Source organism: Amphiura filiformis, chromosome 1 (assembly GCF_039555335.1).
Source record: "Amphiura filiformis chromosome 1, Afil_fr2py, whole genome shotgun sequence".
In the NCBI taxonomy this organism is placed as follows: domain Eukaryota; kingdom Metazoa; phylum Echinodermata; class Ophiuroidea; order Amphilepidida; family Amphiuridae; genus Amphiura; species Amphiura filiformis.
The window spans coordinates 96895267-96923157 of record NC_092628.1 but is presented as its reverse complement, the minus strand read 5'-3'; the positions used below and the strand labels follow the sequence as shown (position 1 = coordinate 96923157).

The 27891-nt window shown below is 35.2% G+C and overlaps 1 protein-coding gene across 1 annotated transcript in view; it reads right to left on the bottom strand.

The window, feature by feature from the left end:
• The window catches only part of LOC140159008 (attractin-like), a 102909-nt gene that overhangs the window by 19841 nt on the left and 55177 nt on the right, over positions 1 to 27891 (bottom strand). Inside the window, 14 exon segments of the mRNA XM_072182322.1 lie at positions 3747 to 3947; positions 6868 to 7059; positions 8138 to 8252; positions 9278 to 9381; positions 9916 to 10068; positions 11252 to 11404; positions 11728 to 11882; positions 12694 to 12877; positions 14859 to 15078; positions 16995 to 17094; positions 18067 to 18226; positions 20218 to 20402; positions 21353 to 21475; positions 23519 to 23632. Coding sequence (XP_072038423.1) covers positions 3747 to 3947; positions 6868 to 7059; positions 8138 to 8252; positions 9278 to 9381; positions 9916 to 10068; positions 11252 to 11404; positions 11728 to 11882; positions 12694 to 12877; positions 14859 to 15078; positions 16995 to 17094; positions 18067 to 18226; positions 20218 to 20402; positions 21353 to 21475; positions 23519 to 23632 — 2159 coding nt within the window.

Sequence of the window (27891 nt, the reverse complement as noted above, 5' to 3'; positions counted from 1 at the left end):
GTGTGTAAATTTGGTTCAATTTGATGGACAGGATTTCAAGATATGACCTTGTGAAAAATCTTTTTGAGCTTAGTTTATATAAGTAGGCTTTACACAGTAAACTCAGTGCATACTGACCAAGGGAAAGGAGCGAGTTGCCTCCCTGGCTCATAATAGCAGAACAAAATCAACCGAAATTGTGCTAGACATTTTCTTATCTTCTAACAGGCCAATTCACACCCAAATTAGATCAATTACAAGGCACAATACTGAATTTCTTGGCATGTTTGAGCACATTTATTTCAGTCTAAGTCATTTTGGTCAACGAAATAACCCCTTCTTGGAAATATTTCACAAATTGTGATTTCTTATGTTAATGCTTACTTCTATGCACACACAATTTAAATCAATCAAGCAATCGGTCAACAGTTAAGTGATTTTGAAATGATTCAACTGCTTACACATAGAATTGGCATTGGCATAAGAAATCACCACTTGCTCCCACAAATCAAGAAACAGCAGGGCACAAGTTGCTTAAAATGACACACACAAATTTGTTATCACAGCATACTTCATGTTGAAAATATTATCATGTTATGGATAATAATATAATTGAAATTTACTGTCGAACTTGTTCACAGAGAGACTTAAATAATCAGTTCAGCTATTTACCTAGGTAATGGCTACCTACGCGATTTAAGGTCAATTAAAAAAAGAAAAAGAAAAGAAAATCAAGTCAAATTTGATATTGTTTTGAAAATTGTAAGTTAAATTTCACATTTTGTACATGGTGACTTGTTTCTTGATGTGTGAGCGCATTTAAATTGATGATGATGTAATGTTTGATTAATTCTTCATACATGGTAGCACAACCCCATCCCATAACACATACACAAACCCCAACACACACACCCCCACACAACATATACTATACTAAGCTATCTTAAAAGCATGGTCAAAATTAAATAAAATCCTACATAATTGTTTTAGTTGCATACAATGTAACATTCTATAGCTAGCTACAACAGAATCTGGAAAGAGAGCATATTTATTCATATCATGAACCATTTTCTGATTGATTTGGCAGCTCAGGGCAAATCATATTTACAACAAAATGAATGAATCAAGGCACTAACACTAACTTGCAATAAGCCAAGCACGTAGGAACAAAACACACTGAAACAACTCAATTTGTTTATTTGACTTAATTCGAAGAAAGCAGGCTTATAAACATAATAGGAAGTAAAGCTTTTGAAAATAATAGTATGAAAATTAATTGAACATTTCCTTTTCTCAAACTGTGAAAGTGGTTATTTTTGGGTAATTTTTCATGTTTTGCTGATTTTTAACTAATTTGCTTGCTTTATAATTAGCTATTTGGGTTAAAGGCCACATTTGCGGGCTTAAAATCTTTATGGTAGCTGTCAGAATAAGAGAGTGCAAAAATTCATGTTCTGTGAAAAGCTCCCAACTCACTTCTTAAACCAGATCCTACAAATATGTTAATATTCTCAAAGAATGTTTAGTGTCTATTTAAGGATAATTTTTTATGTTTTAGTATTTTTGTGAATTGCTCAATGTAGCAAAAAGTGAGAGGGGAAAATATCCAAGCTAAATATGCAAAAAGTACAACATGCATATGAGTTTTGAGGCTGTATCACTTGCAAGATAAACCTGGAGGAAAATTCAGTGAGAGCTGAGTGAACAGCCATTTCACCAAGTTACCTTGTACTTGTGCATGTGGGAGTACTACTGCACATAATTATCATTTTCCTAATCATATTACAAACATAAGGAAATGCATTCCTACTTAATTACAAATAATGTCCTTCAGATTATGATATAAGACAGGTAACTTTTCCCATCAACATCAAAATTTGATTTTGACAAAATGGCATGTTAATTGAGAGGGTCAACTGAAGACTTTGGATGCTTCTATTGCACTTGCAAATTAAAATTTAAAAATAACTAAAATAATAATTGTATGCAAGTTTGTTGGTGCAATGGATAAAAGATTAAGGTGTAAAATGTAAAATCTGATCGAAGAGTGAAGAGTGATACCTTAGTACATTGTGTTTTCAAAATGCATCCTCATTAGAAAACACATTGCAAGAAATGATGCAATATTGTATACCATTATCATTATTGGATCCCAAGAGTAAGCTCAGGGGCACATACAATCATGCACATTCAGCACTGTTGCAGGCATTAACAGCCAGCTAGAACCCCTCAGCCCCATTAATATGAATTTGTTTTCAAATCAAGGACCCATCAGTGGAGACCATGATATAACTGCAAAAATAGGGATTGCGGTACAGTGCAGTATGACCAAGTTTGGTAAAAAATCCTTTTTATTTTTTAAACAAGCCATGTGGACAAGATAATTGTGTTTTGGCCACATTTTATGTGCACAGGTTTGAGAGACAAATTATTTTTGCCTTACACAAGCAAATGGTTTTGATGTACACCAGGCACAAAAAGAAACTCGTCAGTTATATTCATCATTGCCGTTCAATAACTTGGAAATTTTGGATTATTCTGAAATATACATTTCGTTAACTATACTTTGCTTTCTCATTTGACACCCTGTTAGTAAAAGCGAACAAGAATTGACCAAGATATGCGCCTCAAAGCCTCAAACCCTAAAATCAAAAGTTGCATTTTCAACGATTTTCAATGGGAACGCATCGTTGTGTTGCACACAAGCACCACGGGCCAATCAATAAAGCACACAGTGTAGCATGCACAATTGAATGGTTAAAATTGCAACTTTTCATTTTGGGGTTTGAGAGTTTGAGGCGCATATATTGGCCAATACTTGCTCAATGTTCACGAACAGGGTGTCAAATGAGAAAGAAAATTCCAATTAACAAAATGTATATTTCACAATAATCCAAAATTATCAAGTTATTGAACAGCAAGGATGAATATAACTGACGAGTTTCTTTTTGTGCCTGGTGTAGATTGCAAACAAACACACAAATCAAAGAGTTTTGGCAGAATAGGGTGGTATTGCACAAAATAAAATGTGACAAGTATCTCTGTGTTGTCAACAAAGACCCTAAGTATTTGGATGAATGTGGACAGCATTAATTGGAGTGAATATTATGTTCAACAGATTGAAAACGCAAGATATTTTTAGCCAGAGCTAGCAACTTATTCTGACATTATGTAGTTTCAAATATAATTTATTAAAGCTATCCAAGCTCATATTTCTGAGAAGCAAACTTGAAATCTGGCAAAAAACATGAAACACAAAACTTTTGCAAAATAAATAATATATTTAATATGTAAATATTCATAATTACAACTGTTAAAGCAATATTGTAACATTTGCAGATGAGGACGCCCTCAACGTTTTTCAAAAATCTGTGATTTTTAAGAAAAGGACTGAGGAAGGAATTTAATTCATACAACCAAATTATTAGTATTTGATGGTCATAACACCTCAAAAGAACCGGCTTCAATCACAACTATTGAAGTGAGACACATTGGTGACATAGGCGCTGTAATTAAAAAGCGATTTTCTTTGTTTTACATCATTTGTTCGGCAGATCTGACAGTGAAAGTTAACATTTTGTGGAAAAGAAAAAAAATCCATCTTTTATGGAAATCTTACAATATTGTTTCAAGGTAAAACAATTAATAGAAAAGTAAACCAATTAATATCATATCTATATACAAAGTAACATACATAATTGTTTGCAGGTAATTTTGCGATTAACTGCCAGCACAGAGACCACATACACAACATAATATGTACTTACATGGACAATCAACAAAGAACCACCTATCAGACGGACACAAGCCATAATCCACCTGTGACTGATCTGTAGTTATATCCAATGGCCCCCTATAGCTGCCTTCTATACAGGTCCCCAAGCCTGTACCACTCTCGTCATCGCACCACCCGCATTCTGGATTCTCCTGACAATCCTTGCACGTCTGGTATGATCCGCATCCGCGAGCTGTATTAGATGATAGTATAAGAAAACCAAGTAGAGAAAAACACATCAATATACCAAAAGATATCATCAGCATTGCAACTTTACCATTGTATACTATAGAAATGACATCCATGTCCGGGCAAGGCTAGAGTGAAGTAACAACTCAAAGGTCATCAATTATTTCAACTATATCATCTCTGCTGAATAAGCCAATCATGTTCAATCACAACAACACATATATATGAAAATGTCCTTGTAGATCCATATTTATTCATATTTTTTAATTACAAGTCAGACACTACATCAGCTGTGGGCATTAATTCATTACTGATCAAATTGCACTATGGTTATAATTATTAATATTATACCTTGCTATGTGCTATTCCAGTTGAAATCCATACACCCCTATTGAATACATGACCTTATTATGTTCCACACAGGGAGTAAAGATTTGAAATGGAATTATTCAAACTAATTTGAGATTCACACTCCCTTGTGTGGACCATTAAGGTCACATCTTCCATACACACAGGGGGTATATGGATTTCAAATGGAATAGCCCAATGCCACATGCTGTAAACTGGGCCAAGGATTTTGCACAGAACAATCTGCATTTTACTGGAAATTGACAGCATTATTGTACTACAGGGCCTTTATTTATTTATCCAGGAAATTCCATCAATACAACTGTACTGGTCTCCCTGGAAGACCTGATATATATACATGATAATGATAGATAAAATAATAAGATATTTATATAATATTGAATGGCTTTGAGTGTGATACAAGAATATATTGACGAGATAGAAAAATATTGCACGAGTCGAAGATGAGTGCAATATTTTTCTATCTCGCAATATATTCTTGTATCACGCCAAAATAAGCCATTCAATATTATTATTATTATTTATATCAGGCTTTTGCTATGCGGTAAAATGAAAATTTAAGCTTACCTAGCCACCGGGTTTAACCAATGTGTAGGCCTAAAGTAATGTAAGCTTACCTTTTGACCTTCTTGTTTTCTGCTCTTTACTCTCCAAAGACAATTTCGTAATAATTACATAAATTATAAAGGTTTATTTGTAGATGTCGATTATATTTCCTAAGGTAATATCATCATCCAGAATTGCCGTGAATTAAGTTTGTGATTTTACTTGTTTATACAGTCCGAAATCTCCTGTGAGCCGTTACGGTGTCTGTAGTGTATAATGTTTTGCTGTTGTATCATGACGCATTGTGCTGTCACCATGGTAAGCATGACGCAGACGCTGAGATCGCGTATAATATTTAAAAAATATTGTATTGCATCCGGGTATTTTGCAAATATTGTACAATATACAGTTTTATTGTATCGCTCAAAAGCCTGATATAAATAATAATACAAAATATAGAAACCAAACATGATACAAAACAATGCAATAATGTTGAGTTCAAAATATCATAAAAAACTTATGAACCAATAATATTGCATTTTTAAATTCATCCAAGCTCATTGATTCAAAATTGATGCAATGGTTTGAAGGAAGCTTATTCCATGCATCCAACGATCTATAAAGGAAGTTTTCTTTCTAGTAGAAGTTTTCCATATTGGAACAACCAAATTGTTTTGAGATTTACCCCTAGTGCATTTAGAATGAGTAGAATGAGTGTGAGTGAAACCCTGGGGTGTTATAAGTACATTTATAGGGGAATTTGGTTTGGGTAGGGATGTGCTTCTGAGAATCTGAAAGTGGACCCATTGGATACCAATTCTTCCAAGAAAATTACACCTATTTTCATGCCTTAAGCCCATGTTGGCAAAAATTTTGCAAAATTTGAAATTGAAATCTGGGCTCCTTCAATGAAAATGTGTATTTTTTTTTTAAATCAATTTGAAAACAGTGACCCATTGGTACACCTAAGCACCGGATAAAAACGCGATTTTGGAAGCAAAAAAACGCACCACGATATTCCAAAAACGCAAAAAAACGCGATTTCCCGAAAAAAACGCAAAAAAAAAATATTTTTTTTTTTTTTTTTTTTTTTAATTTTTAATTTTTTTTAGAAGTTGTAGACCCTAAATTACTTGTTATTGAAGGTTGGCACCTCCGAAATACTCCTACATAAAAAAAATATAAAAAAAAGATTTAAAAATTCTGAGATTTTTTTTCAAAACTGGATAAATTTGTACATTTTAATTACTTTTGCAGTATTTCGGAGGTTCCAACCTTCAATAACAAGTAATTTAGGGTCTATAACTTCTAAAAAAATTAAAAATTAAAAAAAAAAAAAAAAAAAAAAAAAATTGAAAAAACGCAATTTCACCCAAAAAACGCAATTGCGGCCGCCATAAAACCCCATGATCAAGCGTTTTCCTCCGGTGCTTAGGTACACCGAAATTGACAGAAAAGGGAGCCATTGTTACACCACAGGCCCAAAAATGAGACCCATATTTGTCACATATCAAATACATGTATAAGGTCATTTGTACTGAGTACAACCTCCTCCAGAGATTGGAAGTCATGTCCAGTTTAAAAATTTTCAGTAGAAAGTGCAGAAGTATAAATTAGGACCCACGATAGAGCCAAAATACTATGCTTGTTTTGTCTTGATTTTGGTGTAATTACTTTAATTCTGATAATCAAAATTAAAAGGAAAGGTAAATAATTCTTCACATGCAGTCATTTCTATCAGTGTCGAAACTAGTCTTTTGCACACTCTGTGTACAAGTATGCCTCAAAGAAAACACATCACTTTTAAGACCTTTTCTCACAAAATTTTAAAATACTTGACAATTTCATAAACAATAAATCCCACTCTATCCCAGATTATATTGCATCCCATTTCAAAATATGCTTCAATAGTGGACACATACATGCTTTTCAAAAAGGAAAAGTTCACTATATAATTTTTCTGCCAAGTGTTTGATCTATTTCAAATTGTATCAATTGTTGCCATTTACCTGGACAATCCTCTGTTTTAGTCCTCCATTCCAAGCACAGTCCATAAGGGAATGATGTCATGTAGGTATTGGAGTCAATACACCTGTTACGGCTTTCACACCACATACAGCCATCAGTCTCATGTAGACATGTCTTACAATCTATACTGAAATCCTCACATGGTTCGTTACAAGTAGAAACTGATGTGTCATCTGGAAATTCACAATTTACAAAATACAATTGTTATGCATCTAAGTCTTGTTAAGCTGTATCTTAATACCCTTAATTACCCAGAGATGGGTAATTTTGTTCTGGGACAGTACCTTAATACCCTCCTGCATGTCAGACATGGGTAACCCGACTGTACCTTAATACCCTCCTGCATGCCAGAGATGGGTAATTTTGTTCCTGGATGCTAGTCTTGCCAGTCTGTACCTTAATACTCTCCTGCATGACAGAGATGGGTAATTTTGTTCTGGTGCTGCACCTTAATACCCTCCTGCATGCCCAAGATGGGTAACCAGGCTGTAGCTTCAAACCCACCTGCACGCCAGAGATGGGTAACCAATCTGTAGCTTAATACCCTCCTGTACATACCAGAGATTGGTAATTATGTTCTGGGCTGTACCTTAATACCCTCCTGCATGCCAGGGATGGGTAATTTTGTTCAGGGGCATGTAATATTTGTTTCTCTTCTGAATGAGTGCAAACTTCCTGCAATTCTATTCCTCACAAGATTCAAAAGATTGTTTAAGCATAGTAAAATAAATTGGTTTGCAGATACTATTCATATCTTGACATTTCATCAGTATCTTATCAAATGCCTGTAAACAACCTTCATTCAAAAGGTCATGTTAATGCAATTGGTCAAGGTATGCAATTAAACGTTTAGGTTGAAGGCAAAATTATAAAGCCAAACAGTCTATTACTGAAAAAAAAACCTGAGTGATGAATTTTGTTTCTAGAGTAAAGCAAACATTTCATTAAATGAAATGACTTTCAGCACTTTTTTAACTGTATGAAATTAAAAGCAGATGGTTTTTTTGGGTGTTTTTTTTTGTTGCTTAAATGGATTGATTTTGACTGAAAATTCAGGAAAGTGTCAAAATATCTTAGCAAATTGTTTCAGATTTAAGCTTTTGGTAATTTTTAAGGGTCATTTAGCCTCTTTAAAAATCCAAAAACAAAACAAAAAATCCTGACCAACCAATCCTACTTGGCAAGTCTGTCTGCCGATAGAACCAGGGTATTTTTGGCAACATTTTAACTCATACAACGCAACATACTTACCTCCTCTAGCTTCACATTTTTTACTAGCCCATTTGCAGAGTTTGTTTTCTGTGCAGGCTAGACAGTTGGTATACAGGTTACACTGGGTTAAAATATCGCATTCCAAACTATCAACCTAGTCAAAGATACATATGGAAAGAATGTGATTGTTATGTGAATTGTACAGTTTGTTTTATACTATTAAAACAGGGGTGTTTCACTAAGATTTATGGCTAATTATAAATCTCTTGCAAGTTATGATGTATCGTAACTTCCATATCGAAACTTCCATTTCACTAAGGAGTTTGTGATTGGTACTATAGTTCCTTAACTAAAATTCAACATCATCATTATCATGTCATTTTTAGATGTTGAGTTTCAGTAGCATGTACTGATATTCATTCTACAAACGAAGTAACGTCACAATATTTGGGCTGTTTGTTTGGCTCCAAGGATTAACATTCAGAAACTCTCTTTGTACGCATGAATGACATTTATTTTATTTTTCCAGTTTTCCGAGGCAGAAAAAAATCCATAAAATTCCTTCCTTTTACAAAAAATCTGGATTTTCGGAAAAATCCTTGTGTATAATTGATCTTGGATTTTTTTATATCAAGAAGGAAACAGATAATTAAAGGCCCAAAAGTTCATAACACAATGGTCTGAAAAGACATTACTATTCCTTGTTGTATGCACATGTGCATCTGAGTATTATAATGACACCTGAGGTGCTTATATTATCTAAAATTGTGATGACACCTTCTTTTCAGTCTTCATAGGTTACCCTGATATGGCATTTGCTTTTATTTCTTCAAATTTTGTTAATAACTTTCGACACTGCTATAGTCGACAGCAGAGATAAACTCATAATGTTGTCTCTGATATCAACTGTCACTAAAAAACCTGCTGTGATTGGTTGTCTTCGTACGGTATCATTTGAGTGCAGAAATTTGCCATGCTCAACCAGGATGAGGTCAGACGCAACATACCAAGTTTATCTCTGCCAGCGATTATTACTCTACTATAAGCCATAAACTTTCTTCATGTTCAACACTAGCAATTTTATTTGCCTCGCCATGTTAATATTCAAGTTGCAGGAAAGTTTCATTTTTGAGGGATGCACTGTATCTAATGAAAATGAAGATGAAGACACAGACTTACAGGTGAAGGACACTTGTCAACTTCTTTACATTTGTCACACCATCCACAGCCATATTCCAACACACAGGTCCCACAGTTGTCAAGTTTAGAACAGTCTGGAAGTTCTGAAATTTAAGGAAAAACAAAAAACATCTAATTGTCAGCTTTCCTCTATCCACAGATTAAAAGTAGCAAATTACTGGTCTTATTGTGAAATGGGATAATAATTAGGCCTAAAAATAATTGCCCTTTTTAATCGACCCTAAAATCTGAACAAAATGGTCACATTTTTTCTTCTTCAATATTTGAATTTCCATATTTGGTATAACATACAAAAAATGTTGTGAAAATGTTTTGCCTGTTTTGTAACTCCTACTGTACAACTTTGATATATTAAAAAACAAGCCTACAAAGTCCTATAAATCATTGTTTACTATGGTACTATGGGTCTATGGTAAACCAATGTGTTGTCCAATGTGTTGCTCATCCCTGCCCACTGAAGGGGAGGGGTTGGTCGAATGTGCCCTATGTGTTGCCCATCTATGTCCACTGAAAGGGAGATGGTCAAAGGTGCCCTGTGTTGCCCATCACCACCTGCTGAAGGAGGGGGGGTACCCAGCATGTAGTATTTGTAGTATTCAGGGTAGACTAACACTTACCTGTCTCTGGTTCAAGGCATAATGCTGCAGTATGATTGGCATCATTGTACTGACTCTGTGGGATACACCTGTTATTAAGTTGATTCCAGGCACAAGACAAACCAGGGGCACCCATGATACAAATAGTTTCATTGTCAAATGCTGAACACACACCTGTGTTTTGAAAAACAAATATACATAAAAGCTATTGAGTTTGTGCTCTGTTAAAGCCAACTCGGCTTATATCTGTTTATTCACAGTATTGGGCTATTCCAGTTGAAATATAATACACCTAATATGGAAGACATGATCTTTATCTTCCACAGTGGGAGTGTGAATTTCAAATGGGGTTACCTGAATGGATGACTCCATTTGAAATCTACATCCCTTGTGTGGGAGATTAAGGGCATGTCTTCCATAGGATGTATGGATTTTAACTGGAATGGCCCGATACATGGCTAGGCTGTACTAACTACTTATTATGTGTGGCATATACTTAAATACTTGGCAGTTAAGTTTGCTCAATCGATAAGGCATTCCAACTATAGTCCCAAAGAGTGGAATGTCTAGGGCGGCGCTTCTTAGCTGCAAGTCCTTGTGTTGTTGTTTAATGGTTAATGGAATGATATGGGGCTGTAGTGGTCAAACACAACCCTTATAGTGTGCCGAGGCTTATGGATCAATGTCTAGGCATTGTGCCTGTGCGTAGCGCACTATAAATCACTGTGCTTTTTTTTAAATGACTCTGGTCCTAAAGTATTTATTCAGATACGTTTATAATCAATTGTCTGGCTATGCGATAGTGATCATTAACACATTATAGGAGGCAAGTCTCAACCCCTTCTACATACTAGATGACCAATGGATCAACCATCTTATTTTCATGATTGTGGATCTACCAATCGGCATGATTGTTTATCACTTCAGCATTCTCACTTGTATAAGCTTGACGCATGACACATATCTCTGAAGAGTTCTGAAACTTAGTTAAGTGGTCTACAATATGTTGCATGTGCAATACTAACCAATCAAAACAAGACTGTCATAGGTGGCTCTTGCAATCCTGTCAGGGAACTTATTGGGATTACAAGACTCGTCAAAGTGCAATATTTGGTTTACAATTCTTGGTTATTATTACCTGGGCAATTGAAAATCCTCAAAAATAAATAACGCATATATCCAGTTTTTTTTAATTCAATGACTTGTCCATTTGTTTACAACAACAAAAATACTATTGTATGCCTATGCACAAAATTATCCATCTTCTAGAATCATTGCCTCTGCTTTGCTTGAACTGTTTATGCATAGTTAAGGACTGTCTTCCTAACAAAACACTTTTGCCTAGATGCAATCTTACCAGGCTCATAGGTTAACATGTCACTTATCATAACACCATTGAATCCACTATACACATAGATGGCACCATTGTACGCAAACATTGAGTGACCATATCTTGAGATGTCTCTGTATAAATCTGATGGTGCTGGGATGCCGCTCCAACTATTGCAATCTGAAAATACAAATGTTAATCAAATTGTAAGATATATTTGCTTTTGCTTTTTTTTACTATAGGTGTGAATTTTTATGTGTGAAATTGTGCAATAAGTTTATGTGATATTTATTTGTGAATAAAGGCATTTTGCCCGACATACTGTTTTCTGTAAGTGAAAAACATCTGGCTGTTCCTATTTATTGTCTGAAAAGTATTGACCAAAAAAATCACCAACTTTGACTCTATTGTAAATTGATATGCTGGTAGCAGACTATCCAAAAGCAATTTAAACCAATGATCAAACCAATGAATACCAACCATCAAATTCTTGCAACCCTTACCTATATCATATACTAGAAAATCACTTGAATAACACTTTGCTCCTGTTGAACTGACAGAATCTATGTGAGTATTGCCACCAAAGACAAACATCTTGTTATCTAAAATAGCTGCTGTGTGAAGAAATCGCTGTGAATGGCTGGAGGCAAGGACACTCCTAGAAAGACAGAAAACAAGTGTCATGGTTAATGACCAGATACATGCAGCTGCATCAAGTTTCTTGTGGCCAGAAATGTAGTCATGATTTATGATCATAAGGTTGAGGATTTTGAAATCAGTGACAACATAGTGTTGAGCACTTAATAGGCAATTGTTTTTATGTAGCCTCTTGCTGAGTGCATTATGTATCGTCATATGCTATGCTGGGATGATAATCATTAGAGTATGAGAACCCCCCTGTAAGTTATAATGATGAATTTGAATCCTTTACCTTTCAAGTATGCAATATAAGCTATAGTAGGAATTCCAATTGAATGAACGCAGCTTTCAGCAGCTGTATTTCGATCCAACCGCGATCGATATCGCGATTTCAAATTACAAAGCTTAACGCACGACCTTGGATACAATGCTAACCAATCACGAGTGCGTTGGCATGGTTGGATTTACTTCCGCGTTACTCACGCACAGTCACACACGCTGGCGTACATCACGCAGTGTACACAAAAATCGCCACGCTATTGAAAGCTGCGTTCATTCAATTGGAATTCCCACTATAAAAACCACCTTTTGCCATTTTGCAAAGCATAAATCTAATGCATGCGGGGATCATGTGACAAACAATACATTTTCTTTGGACTAAGCCAAAATGTGTGTAACGTGAGGTAACCCACTCATTATTCACTCAGTATTCATTCTATGGGGCCTTCAAAGAGATATTTTAAGCTGACATATCAAAAGAGAAATTCATGCAATGAAACTGGACCATCCTCCTATTATGATATCAAGAATGTCTAGCACATGTAACTTACCAGTGTTGAGTTGCAGGATTATAGACGAGTAGTTCATCTGCTAAATGATGCTGTGTGTCAGTTTTTAGTTTATCTCCACCATGTACATAGATTAGTTTCCTCAAAGGATCATACACACTAGAGTGACCATAGGAACCTCTCACTTGGACACCTTTTGTTCTCACTATTTTCCAAACGTGGTCCTCTGGGAAGAGAAAAAGAACAAGAAATATGTTTTAAAATATATAAAACATATTTGGCAAGGACCTTCAGCATTCAGCTGATTTGGGTCTGTTCGCAGCGTAAACAGGGTTCCGATTGGCTAATTGAATCACATCATAATCCCATCGGCACCTCGTTCTCAGAACAAGCTGAATAGCATCACATGATCCAAGCGTGACCTAGATCTTTTTACGTGACAATCAGGAAGAGTGGTGGGGCAGTGCTGCAGGACCTTGCTGTATACTATATTCCGTATTTCATCACAGGGCGTTACATTTTCCCAAGGGGGGAGTTTATTCAAGGTCAATTTTAGAACGATAATGCCCGTTAAAATCATTAGGTAAACTTAAAACTCACGCTAAAATGATGAACTATGAACTAGAAACACTGACTTTTGGTTCACTTCCGGGTTTCCAATCCAGATTTTCGCCCAAAAGTGACGCTATTAACGACCATGTGTGCAACTTGGTAAGCTTACTACACAATATAACATGGAAATATCAGCATTTTTGAAACATCTTGGTTGAAAAAAGTGGTGGGGGCGTTTATTTGAGGGGGGCGACTATTTGACGAAATACGGTATATATAATTTCAAAAATGTTTCATTACTCCATAAATTCAGATAGACACACAAATGTGCAAAACTAAAACAAAGTAGGTTTACACAGCTATCCTTTTTTTTTTCAAGTTTACATCAAACTAAGCGGAGTGTCAAAATGAAGTCCTTTTTGTTTACACACATGCATATAGTTGTTCATTCATTCTCTTTTATCATCTTTACATAGATATTGCTTATGTTTTTCATATTTTATTATTGTTCTTATTATTTCATTTTTCATATATTTCATATTCCAGATGTTTTATTTATGTGCCTTGAATGTAATCTTGATTGATTTTTGTTTGTTTTATAAATTGCCATTATTATATATTATGATTATCAATTATTAACTATATACCATAGTCCAATCATTCAGCAGGTATGAATATAATTATAATTTGATAAACCAAAATATACAAGAATTTTGAGGTTTTTGATTCTAAATCTGTTAAATTAACCCTACTTTTTACCAATATCTGTACATTGGGTTCATACTTTGTATAAAATATTAACAGACTTAACATGTATCCATTGTGCTACATTTCACATAACCTATGCAAATATTACTATGCAAGACAATTACTAAATATACTGATATCATTCTGTTCCAGTAGAAATCCATACACCCCCTATGGAAGACATGACCTTAATCTCCCACACAGGGGTGTAGATTTCAAATGGAGTTACCCATTTAGGTAAACCCATTTGAAATTCATACTCCCTGTGTGGAAGATTAAGGTCATGTCTTCCATAGGGGGTGTATGGATTTCAAATGGCATAGTCCATTAAGACATGTTTATTTCAGATGAACAAAGTACAAGGTGATAATGTAATTTTGTATTTTTCACATTCCATATCTTGTATAATCAATGATAACACAGGTGCAATTTAAAACAAACTCCATCAACATGATTTATATAGAATGCTCGGTTCAAATGCTACCACTTCAAACTGTTGCAATATCTCGATTATGACCATGTCATAAAATTCAGCCAATTACTCAGGTCTGTAATTCATTTACTTTCTCCAGGCTGGGTGGTAATTAAAAAAAAAAATAAAAAACACCACTCAATTTACTGTTTGAAACTGGTTGTATGTAGTTACCGCTTCTATTCTAGCTATTGTTATTGCATTTTACTGTCCATGAAAGCAGTACCATATTTTTTTAATAAAAAAATCCCAATTGACCTCTATTTTTTTTCCAACCTGTTATGCCAACATAACAATTTTTAGGCCTGATCTAAAATTGTTACTTGGTAGATGGGCAAGTACTTCTGCAATGTCGCCTGCCTGACTGTAAACTGACAGCAACAGTCCTACATTTATGCAAATTGAGTAACAAAGAATATATACACAAGCTACCTACCAAAGCTGTACTCCTGGACAAAATCTACATAGCTAAACTCTGGGCTGTATCCAAATATTACAAGCATGACATTGCCTATTACATGTGCTGTGTGTCCCTCCACAGCAACAGCTCTACTATGAGTTGTATTATGCCAAGTTGAGTTGAGTATGTCAAATACCAGGATGTCATTAACTACCATCTCACCACCAAGAGAACCACCATAAACAAAGATCAAATTCTGTAAGGAAGAGAGAGAGAAAGCCAATATTCAGTTAAGAAGTGTACTTGATAGATGGAAGCATTCTTAAATGACAGTACCTTAGCTGATTATAGAGAATGTATCCATTATTTTATGGCAAATTGTGAGTTTTGCTTTTGTTAATTAGTGATATTGGCAATTTGTGATGAAAAACCACCACCTGAGGGCTTTGTCAATACCTGTAATTTTGACGTGAAAATTAATGTGATTGAAAATACTACATATGATTAACAATTCACTGCAAAATTAGCAATTATGATGAATGTAATTTTTACAAAAATATTTGAAAGAAGTTTGAACTCACAAACAAAATAAACAAAAGGGAAACAAACAAAACAAACAACAAGGAAACAAACAAAAACTGGTGCATGGAAATGATTCTGATATTACGAAGAAACATAGTCTTTATAAAGACTGAATAGCCAGCCTGGTCTTTGGACAAAGGAGGATATTTTTATACAGATGTTGTTTCCTCTTTAATTAAAACATGTTTCCACAAACAAAGATTCAATCCCTTAGATATACCAAATTGATTGACCCTACCCTATTAGAAAATCCCTGCTTTCCTTTTAAGATCTAGCTCTTTAACTTAGTTGTGCCTCTTTACTATGTGCCAAACTCTCTGGCTACTTCTGACTGAGTCCTGTATTGAATCAGCTTGCTACTCTTAAGTAGCTAGTAATGTGAGCACTGTGCTTATATATAAGCAAATCAATGTTATTTGCACTACACTTTTATATGTGGTTTGATGGGACACTGTTCAGATGTAGTCATCAAATAATCCTGATTTTTTTATGATATTAAATTACAGTAATACCATAATAGCAAATTGATGGTTTGATTTTAACCTCCTGTTTTTCATTTGAATGCATGACCTTAATGGCAAAAATTTGTCCCAAATAAGACAAACTCGCAGTCACCCGTCTTTCACGGTTGGTACCAATTTTGGCATGTAAATGTTCTATTTAATGTGATTCGTGAAATGAGATGAGATTGTCATTTAAAAATACACTACAGAGATAAAAAAAAATCCAGTGGGTGGAACTAAGTTTTATATGGTATCAGAAAAGATCAATTTGGGGTACTTATAAAGCAGGAGGGCACAACATATGGCCACCAGTCGATTCAATCCGGCCTACCCACTTATCTATGATTGAGGACGGAGGGTCCAAATTTGTGGTCTGTTCTTAGCCATGTTATTTTGTTCTTTGCACAGTTTTTGTGATGAATTCATTAGAATAAGTACATGCACTAGTATATCCCTACAAATCTCAATTCTGGCCTACCATGCACACCGTGTGTGTTACAACTGAGTTAGGGTTATAGTTCGAGTAGCATGCAGGGTATTCCAGAATCATTTCCTTTTTTTTTAATCTTGCATACTCCCAAAAAGTTGGTAAATACCTCAATCTTTGCAAGGTTAAAATTTTAACCTGCCATTAGCTTTGGATTTTTTTAAAGTGATGACTGCTTAAGCACCATCTTTTCAATGCAGCCTGTACAACAATATTGTATCAAATTAAAATATGCTGTCTAAATATTATGATGATATTGACTTTACATACTGTATTTTAAATGTTATTTGTGCAAGTTTCTGATTTTGGCTCCTATTTCATCATTTTAATAAGTACCCCCTATAGTCCGTATTATTTTCCTCAAGTCAGTAAAGTAAAATAAAATTTTGAGATTTTCTCAAAAACTGTTAATTTTAGCAGGAATCTGTTATGCTAGTTGGATTCCTTGCATCATTTCCTTTCTGAAACAACAACATTAACAACAACAACAACAACAACAACAACAACAACAACAACAACAACAACAACAACATCAACAACAATGATAACAACAACAACAACAACAACAAAGACCAGTTGATATTGATTCCATTCTCTAACCTCATACATGACAGCTGTGTGACCATATCTGGCTTCAGGTAGTTCTCCATTGGTAGCTGTGGTATCTAGTACTTCTTCATCACCCGTCAATAAATTACGCCTACGAAAAGAAGAATGTCAAGGGTTGTAAATTAGCGAAAGTTGACCTGATTTTATACCTCCATCACATGCATGTACACTTCACCCCACAAACACACACCTTACACACCCACAATGTCAAACACCTCCACATAAGGGCCATCAAACAAGGATTTCAAATATGAATGTGTAGTGTGCTATTCAATTCTGGGCACCTATTCACAAAGTCAATCACCATACTGTGGACATTCACTTCACCCACATAAAATAAATCTCAAGTGTTGTGACAATCCAGAGAGAGGAGTTAGCTTTAATGGCATTTTACGCTCTTTTGCGACTTCTTGAACCTATTAGAGAACTGTGGGCATACTTAATTTGATGTGTGTCCATGATTGCGAACAAAACATCATGTAAGTGTCCTCGCTTTGTTTGTAACAGATGCGCACAACCCAAACACACCCTATTTGTAAACAACAGCTACAAGTGACCTACCCCGACACATGTTGAGTTTTTCACCTTACAAGGCATGTAGTTAAGTATTCACAAATCAACTGCGGACTAACCCAACACCCAACACCCACCCTGATTATGATCCGTTTTAATAATAATAATTAAATGCTGGTTTTGATCTGAAAACACCATTCAGGAAGCATGGACATCCTGTACGTCTGACACCGAGATTACACTGAGATTTTTAATATGTCCTAGATTGCAGGTGTTTACATTCCCCCCCCCCACACACACACCCCCACACAAATAAACACACAATTCCCATATTGTATAAGTAGTTATTTACACATAATTATAGTGGTTATTTTCACACACAGATATTTTCATGATTTCCAACACAGAAGACTTTTGTGCATGTTGATATTTTTCATGAAATTCTTGCCCTATCAATTGTTATCATATGACAAAATTTATTCTGTGTGTTGCTGAATTCAGAAAAAATTATCACTTATAAAGTAACTGATAATGATATCATTTAACTCACTTGATGACAGAAATATTTTGGTCTGTTTGGAAGTCATAGCCCCCAATGACCCATAGCATATCTCCATCTAGTACAGTTGCAGAAGAGGACCGTCCTAGTAGTGTGGCCTCCTCATTAATAGTCCATACACCCTCCTCAGGACTTATACTACAATGTCGACCTGCGAATACAACAAAAGGAAATATCTGACTACATGATGTTATTGTATCCCTACCATCATCTACCATTAAGTGAGTGACATGACAGAGGTAACTCAAGAATGTGCAACTAGATATTAGTTTTTATGAATCACCCAACGCCTTAAGCCGTAATAGGAGGAAATTAGCAAATTCTTGCAGCTTATTTTGCATATTTGTAAAGAGCCTTTAGGAAAGAAACACAATACAGCTCAGTTGAAAATGGTAATCGATGACCTAGCTGCATTTCACCTGATAAGAGTCATGCGAATGTATGTGTTGCATTATACATTGTCCATTGAGTGTAATAAATATTCACTTGGCACCAATCATGAATGGTTTTTAAAACAGATTCTGCGCTGAACTTTTTTTTCACTATGCCTGGAAAAATGTTTGAAAATCCAGAAAGCTTTATCCATAGAAATGTTGGCATTTGAAGAGGAATTTACTTCCCCATATAAAGCAACTATAGTACGAGAAATATTGATATTTTTTGTTGTTGGAAATTTGGCTTAAATTCCCGGGATATTTACATTTTTTCCAGACATGCTTCTTTCTCAATTGATTCTTTGGATTTTGCAAATCTTGAAAACAAAATTTACCAATTGTTTCATTTTATTATCCTAGCTGCAAGTCTGTTCTAGTGCAAAATGCATATTGTATGTTTTTGTAACCAATAGTATTTACTCAGATGTTACCAAATGTACTGCCTACCTCTTTCAATATAGGATGCAGAGGCGTAATCTTTAACATTTTCAAAAGGTGGGGGCTTGTATTCATGATATTTGTTGTTGTATTTTTAACAAACATTTATATGAAATTGTGAATTTTTGGTTGTCTGCAGCCATTTCATTACTGCAGACTGCAATCTTTGTTTGTCCTATATAGCAATGGGTTGCCTGCAGCAGTTGGTAATTGTATCTTAAAATCAGTAGATGCTCTCAGATTTAAATAGCTATATTCTGAAATATATTTGCGGCTTCATATGTGGTGAAAGCAAAACGTTTGTTCCCTATATTAACTGCTATAACATACTTTTGCTTTTTTGTTTTGTTTAATTTTATTGACGGGAGGTAAGGTAATTTTAACACATTCCTATTTTTTATTATTTATTGCAGAAATAAATTTTCAAAAAAAAATACTTATTTTTTTTTTACAAAAAACATGATGAAAATGCATATTTTGCCATACATCCTGACAATCGAAACGAAGAATAAAAGAACAAGAAAGAACAAAGATAGAAACAAAGAGTGAATGTAAAGAAAGAATAAGGTACACCACACACAAGCTGTGCTTTATTCCATGTATGATGCGCCTCAAATCTTGGTTTCAGTATACACGCAGGAATCAATCATTCTTTCTTCTTTGCAAATAACTACATGGTATGCCCTATTTAATCTGCAATATAAGACGCCTTGCATCATATTATTTCATACAAACTAATATACTTTAAATCCCAATGCATACATAATATACGACTGTACATCGTCATCATACTCTGTAACAGACACACAGGTTTATAATATCATGCAGTTTCTTCATTTTGTATGAAGTAATGGTTTCCATATTTGTATCATCAGACCAAGGGTGAAAATAAGAGCTTTTCTAACAGATTAAGTTTAGGAAAATAAGATAGTTCTGGTTCATTTTAGGCCTGGCGGATTCATTGTCTTTTGTTAGTAACAGTCAGTATTTCAGCCAAAATAGTCTCCTATCCGATGGCATGGTTCAATATTCATCCATTCAACAATAGCTCAAATTCTGACCTCAAGTTGCAGAGAATCCCCATTTTGATTTACCACTATTTTCTGGGTATCTTTAATATGTATACAGTACAATATTGACGGGCTGTCGTTCAGGACCAAAATTCCAGCCTGGTGTTGCGATTTTTATTCTCAATAGACTACAGTAGGCAAGTACCAGGCCTGAAACAATTCCTGTATTCTGTTAATTTACAACCTTGCAGAGATCTTACCTCTATACCCGTTTTCACATTGACAGTTTCTTTCCTGTACATCACATATTCCATTGCTACTACAATTATTAGGACAGCTAGGTATACTGCAATCCTCCCCTTCCCAGCCAGTATCGCAGGTGCAATTGAGGTAGGGCACATTACATGTGCCATGACTAGAGCAGTTAAATGGGCAGGTGTTGACACTGAAATCAGACAAAGTGAATGACAGATGTTAGAGTACAAATTAATTTGTCTACATGTTGAAGAGTTGGCTTTGATATCTAAGCTGGAGGAGGGGGGAATACTCAGATATATGACAGAGTACTACACATGCATGACCAGATTTCTACATGTATGACACTTCCTAAACAAGTTTCATTAAGCCAGCAAAATTTGCCCCCAAATAAGAGCATTTAAAACCACAAGTTTTCCTCAAATTTTGCCCACTTTATTTGACTAATTGAAGAGCTTTGTTTCAAAACCCCTTACATCCACTTGCCCAATTTTGAGAACACATCAAATAATCATAACAAAGATCACTGATATAAGGGGGTTTTCAACAAAAGCAGTTTTTGGCGGGATGCTTGGGTAGAATGAGCATCCCGCGAAAAACTGCTTTTGTTGTATACCCCCATATATCAGTGATTTTTTTGATGACTTTTTGATGTGTTCTCAAAAGTGGGTGTAAGGGGTTTTGAAACAAAGCTCTTCAATTGATGCACATTTCATTTGGGCGCTGCTTCAAAGCGCAGGCGTTTGCTCAAAGCACTGGCATGCACATGCAAGCGCTTGAAACAGCTGCCTCAACGTGGTTACATCACTGCAGCATGAGGAGAGCTCTCCTTAAATCTGATAAAGGAGAGCGATTTTAAGCTCTCCTTTGTTGACCATTCACATTCTATTGTAAATGCTCTAAACAGCTCTCCTTGAAGGCTTCAGAAGAGCTTTTTAATGCTCACTTGCAAATTTCAAAAGACAGTTCCTGATCAGGGTGAAAATGGTATAACCTTCACCATAAATCCAAGGGTAACAAAAAGTAAATCGCAGAAAAGCTTAAAAGTTTTCCATGTATTTTTTAGTCAAGTACACAAACACAGAAGTGCAGTACACAGGCAAGTTCGCACGCACACCCCCACACAGTTACTTGACATACCTGTATGTAATGTTAAAACCGTCCAATTTGAATGCAGCATCACTGTAGAAATACAAATATGCGTAGCCAGAAGTAACACTGACTTCATGGATTATATCTACATCTTCATGTCTTATTGGACCACTGTTGTAAACAAAAAAAACAAAAACAAATATACAACAAATTAATGGAAATTGTTAGAAGAAAACACCACAAACGAGGTAATTGATTGTTATAGACAGACAGACATGGCATGAACAAAGATTGGGATTGCTTTGAGGTTTAAGATGCATGTTAGGAGTAATATAAGCTTGGCACTGTATAATGCAATATTTTAGCAGTATTAAGTGATTTTAACTATTCCAAACACTTCAAATGCAGTTTCTTTAATTTATTGTCTCAAACAGCTGCACATTAAAGCCTATGAATCAAAAATACCTTCACAGGCATTTAATTTATGCTTCTGAAATCAACTGCGAAAAGTGCGAAAAATAACCACCACACAAAAATTTACAGCTGTACAGTAAAATGTTTTAATCACTCCAGATTGGGGGCATTTTATCACGGCGTGACTCGCATTATTTGCTTGAGTAGAAAATAAGTATAGCTCCAAGTTCATTCTTGACTGATAAAGATCAATATGTTTTGCAAGTAACAGAAAAGTGGGTGTAAGTGTGTTTTAAGGAAAACAGGCACACAAGATGAGTGCCAAGTATCATCAGTTGCGTTGAAAGAAAGTAGAAGAGAAAGAGGGGGAGGGAGAAAAAAAATAATAAAAGAGATTTATCAAACACCTTGCAAATAAATATCAAAGCGCTGTACAGGCTTTACAGCTGGCCAGAATAAGAAAACAAAACATTACATGTAACAAAAAAGAAAGGCAACTTTGTGCATAAGTTGACATGTTTAAAATGTTGATGATATCTTGTTCAAACTGTTAAGGTAATCCATAATCATTACCAATTATATAATCATCATGCTTTTTTGTTATTCTCCCTGTCTGTCTATGTCTCTCTCTTCCTCTCCCTGCCCTTTCTCTTATTCTCCCTCCCCTCTCTCTTTGTTTTGCTTCTTTATCTCTCCCTCTCCCTCTGGATATTCGCCAGCGAAGTTACGTAATGTTACTACCGTAAAACCCCGTCTACAAGCATATATAGTGTCTGTGATGAAAGTTAAATTAATACAATACTTACGTAAATATACCAATACAATGGATTGGTCTTACAATAATACTTGCTTGTATGTGCTTGGATCTATAATTTATTTGCTCTAATTCCATAATGGCACCTGGATTAATTTAGCTTTTATCAGAAGCACTCTATATGCTTGTAGACGAGGTTTTACGGTATGTCAACAGGATCACATGCTTGAGTATAATGAACCACGATCAAAACAATCGCCACACAAAGTATATGGGACTCGAAGGCATACCAAAAAAGCTTGATCCAGTAACCAAGAGAATTACGTAACCACTTTGATGCTGAATTGGAGGAATGGAGAGCAGTGATGAACAGGAGGAAGGAATTTATAGCCCAAGTCATATCTGAAATCCTCTGCGACAAACTAAAGAAAAGATTGTAACACACACATACATACAAATAGATATGCTTCCCAACTCTCATCCTGTGATTTGTGAAAATACTATCAGCTTTGATAATGATGCTGAATCATCAATGAAAGTGTCAGCTGATAAAGAAAGTTTTGATCTTATTTTGATAAAAGCATAGATGAAACATGCTTTATTGGGCGGACTAAGATCAAGGCATGTGTTATCTATGATTGAAGTCATTGAACATGAAGGATGCACCTATTTCAAGATGTGTAAGCCTGGAGCAGGATACAATTTTCTTGTCATTAGTTTTCATTAGTTTCATCCTACCCACAAACTAATGAGATACAGACCAATCACCAACAAGCAAAGTCCCTGTATCATCCATTAACGAGGGCCAATCATTCCATGAAGTGTGAGGGATGAAAACTGTTACGCACATACCACCTATTTTTCATACCAGTCTTTCATGTTTCCCGTAAACGCAAAGAAACACAATAAAGCAATGCTGGCTTAATTTGTTAGACACACACGATCAAACAATTGGCCCTCAAGAATTTGCAAGAATTCTCATCATACAATGCCGGGGATTCGCCTGTTGGTGAACGGTCTGTATATATTTTCATCTATGATCCTACCTGAATGCTGCCACTAAATCTGCATGGACTGAGTCTCCATCATAAATATATAAATAATCCCAACTACATTCTGTGGCAAATTCATCTAGATATAGATTTATGGTAGCACCAGGCCTGCAAGAAAAGAAAAGAAACATACAACATAAATATACATGAATGTTGCAAATGGCAATATGAAAAATTCAGGAAAAAAACAATGATTTAAATGCACTGTGCTGAACCAACTACATCTCAACAAGCTTCAAAGAATCGCTGATCACTGGGACTGACTTTTGAATCAAGCAGGGAAGCATCAATGAGCTCTTCTGGAACTCATCCAGGGCAGTAAAAATAATTTCTTTTTTTGGTTCAGAAGGCAGCAACACTGGAAGCTTATGGGTTTGATGTAGTGATGCTTTTTCATGCTAACTTTGCAGAGATACTTCTGCATTTTTAGCTCCTATATTTGTGTATTTTTTACAGGATTACATTTTAAGAGTGAGGGTGTTCCCATAAAATTTTCAGAGCCACAGACAAAAGGTAAGATCTTTGGATATTTGTTCCCATGTCTTGATTTTTTTTCTACAACTCTGAAAATGTTTCTGAAAACCACAGTACTAAGATACTGTGGATTTTGTAGCCCTAAACTCTTCATAGGCATGTCCAGAAACTGGCTACCCCAGGGCTCGGAGTGTACCCAGCTAGAGGTTGTGTGCTGAAATGTGTCAAAAATAGGCTGAGTTTGTATGTTTTTTCATAGATACTCCCTGGATCTGCCTTTTGGATCAGCCACATGCTCTTGAGCCACTCCTCTGGAGCAATCAAACTGTTTAAGGGTGTAAAATGTTGGCCTTACACCTGTGGCAAAGAAATGATGCTTCTGCTTAACAGTAATGATGTTAGATTTCACCTGGGTAGAGAAAATTTAAAGAGTGCAAACAGATATCAGACTGAAATATAGATCTAAATATTGAGCTTGGTGAGAGCCGACTTGAAATAAGTGATCGTTAAATACATTTACAGCACATACATGTAGCAAGCATACATGGAAGGTAAAAGCACTTGAGTTAGACTGGTCTTCTTAAAATATGCCCAAGACAGCGCCATATGACCTCAACTCAAGAAGGATACACTTCTATATATTGATATATTGACTTCAAATGATCAAATTCAGTGAATTTCATTTTCAAGTTAAAGCAGGACTGCTTTAGTAAAATACTGATGATACAAACATGCTGAAATACATAGCCATCATAGTCCGGGGAAATTACCTTTTCAAGTACTGTAATTAGGTACAGAATTACCTAATCAGGTAACATTTTTTGAATTTTGTCCCATGTGCAATTAATTTCAGGTTTGGAAATTTTTTGTTTTGCTTTCACAATCTTTATGGAATTCGCCACAAATCTATCATAAGGTTATTAACGCCCGAGGATAACAAGTTAATTAAAACAATACAATTAGCAGGATTAATCAATTAACTTTTATCATTATATTTTTATCCATTGGCAAAGAATTGTAAATAATTAATCTTGAAACAATTTTAGCCAAGAATACTTTTTTGACAATTCATTTTGGTCTAAATTAAATTTGAAATTTGAATTCATAACTTGTATGCATTATAGGATACTTGTGTACCTGATTAGGTATTTACGTACCTGATTACATGTAGGTATTTATGTACCTGATCTAGGTATATTTCTGTACCTGCTTAGGTAGAGTACCTGATTAGTTTGTTGGCATTTTTCAAAAAGCTGCTAAAACACCATCTGTTCCAACAAGCCTATCAGACTTGCATTCTTGTGTCTGCCTTTCAGCAGCTTTGAACAATTGACTTTTTGTATAAATTGGCGCTTTTTAAATTGTTGTTGTTGTTGTTGATCAGGTAATCCACCCAGCGCCATTTATATACCATACGCATGTTGCATTGAACATACTTTGTATGTTGCATCCTTGCTGGTTGCATGCTAAGCTGAACTGACAGGTTTCATTGAAATCCAGACTCATGGATAAATATAACACATTCCAACAAAAACTAGGGACCTAAAAATGTTCTAGCTATTGCATGTATGTATCTACCCAATATCATTAAGAGAATATGTGGTGTATTATGAATACTGAAAATATTTATGTGAAGTTTGCGCAGACGGGTTTAGAAATAGTAATCATATCTATGGGCACATTAACAGAGATGAATAAATAAACCCTGAAAATTGTCTGATTCATAAGCTTCCACCCACATCAAAAATGCAGTTTTTTGAAAAAAAAAAGATATAATCTTTCCAGAATTAGAAATTTGTACAAACATTTCCATATTCCTCAAGTAAAAATTACTTACTAGAATGGTCAAATGTTGATTTATTTATTCACATTTCACCAACTGGTATCAGGTTCAAAATAATATTTTTATTGAGGGCTAGTTTGAATAGATTACCCAAAAAGTAGCTCTTGTGTGTACTTTTTGTCATTAGAAATATTTTAACAGGGGCTTTTGGCAGATGCACCCAAAAGGGCATTAATCTAGTAGGCAACCGCAAGGAGCATAGCGGTTTTTTTTTTCATGTAACTTCTGTCGCTTATTACAACTTTGTCGCTAGCAACGACTGGATGGTGGTAGCGAATGTGAAAACCCTACCAGCATTTGAGTAAATGCATGATGTAACGGCTAGTATGATATGCCCTGTAGCCACCATGATTTTGACCTGACACAATTGAATAATTTTCTTTTGCTATCACTGAGATACATCAGGCACATTTTACTTTCAAGTCCAGCACTTAGATTATGATTATCCCCAAACAACTTTGTAGAGAAGGTGAATTATACGCATACGCTGTACTGTCAAGACCTCCTTTTTCGGTATCTTCTTGTATCATCCAAAATACTCAATGCATTGAGTTATACAAACCAATACTCTGTCACACAGATTTTGCCTTGTACATGTAAGTGACACCAAAAGACACCTTTAGAAATAAGATGTCAACTTTTTCAACAAATTTGATTCAGCACTGCTTTCATTTCATTCCTTGCTTTAAACAGCAAACATTGGTCAACGTGTGTGGATGTTATTGACATCATTAATAAATTCTAGGCTTCAGTGGGCCTGTTTGTGACTCTGACTCAAAATACTTGTTTTAGATTGTGTGGGTTTTTTCTTTCAGTAAAACATACTATACTGAATAAGGTCCAAAAGTCCATCTCTCACCACATTTCCATATTCTTATCTTACCATAAGTCTGGGCTTTACACCTGCATTGATTAAATAAAAAAAAATGCCTTCTACTCCACTTGGGTTTGAACCAACAACCTCACAACTATAAGGGCTTAGTGGCTATCACTTCCCTCATGAACTGATCCGGTACACATACACCTTGTCATCTTGTGTGCAAGTACAGTACCTACTACATTTCACCTTATGGCAGTGATGCAGATAGTAAATGCAGTACACGGCTGTCATAAATATTCAAAGGAAGAGCACAATTTTGATATGCTTTGCACATTAATATTACTATGCTGGTAGCTACACTCCATGCCTCACACATTTGGATCTTCTTGTTCTACGTACACATGTTTAGGTCAGTCATATCTACTGGCTATACGTGATTAAATATAAACACAACTATATTGATTTCTATTTCCCAATCCTGTTCAAATCTGAAGAACGCAGATCATTTGGACAAATATTTTACTCACATATATTGAAATTTCCCCTTTAAACATGCATTCAAATATTATCAAGTTAAGTGGATGCGTGGCATACGGTTACATGAGTGCTTTGCATGAAGCGGAAACGTTGAATATTTAAAGAGCAGGTTGTCAGTGGGATCACTTCGGTAAAAATCACGAAAATTTGAATTTAAACAAATATCATGAAACGTTAAACCGAATATTACTTTGCAGATTTTTAAAATGATTACTATATAAAGAACTTATCACATGTACTATGCATAATTATATTTGTGTATTATTATTTGCCCAAGTATCAAGTAGCCTAAAGGTTCAGTGGCGCCATGGTATGTATAAGTACAATTTATCTATTTATGGCCTCGGAGAATAAAACATAGTGAAATTGGTTTACAGACCCGAGTGATGTAAATACACACTGTCGCGAGAGTGCATGAGGGTGTATGCGCCATTTTTGAATATTTGTTGATTATGAAATGGCAAGTGAATGTCTATTTTGGTAAGCTTTATGCATTATGAAGCTCAATCAATTAAATCTCAGATATAATTAGGCTATTCCAGTTGAAATACATACACCCCTATGGAAGCTGATGATGACCTTAATCTCCCACATAGGAGTATGAATTTCAAATGGGGTTAGCAGTTACTTGCATAGATGACTGCAATTGAAATCTACACTCTAATGTAGGATATTAAGGTCTTCCATAGGGTG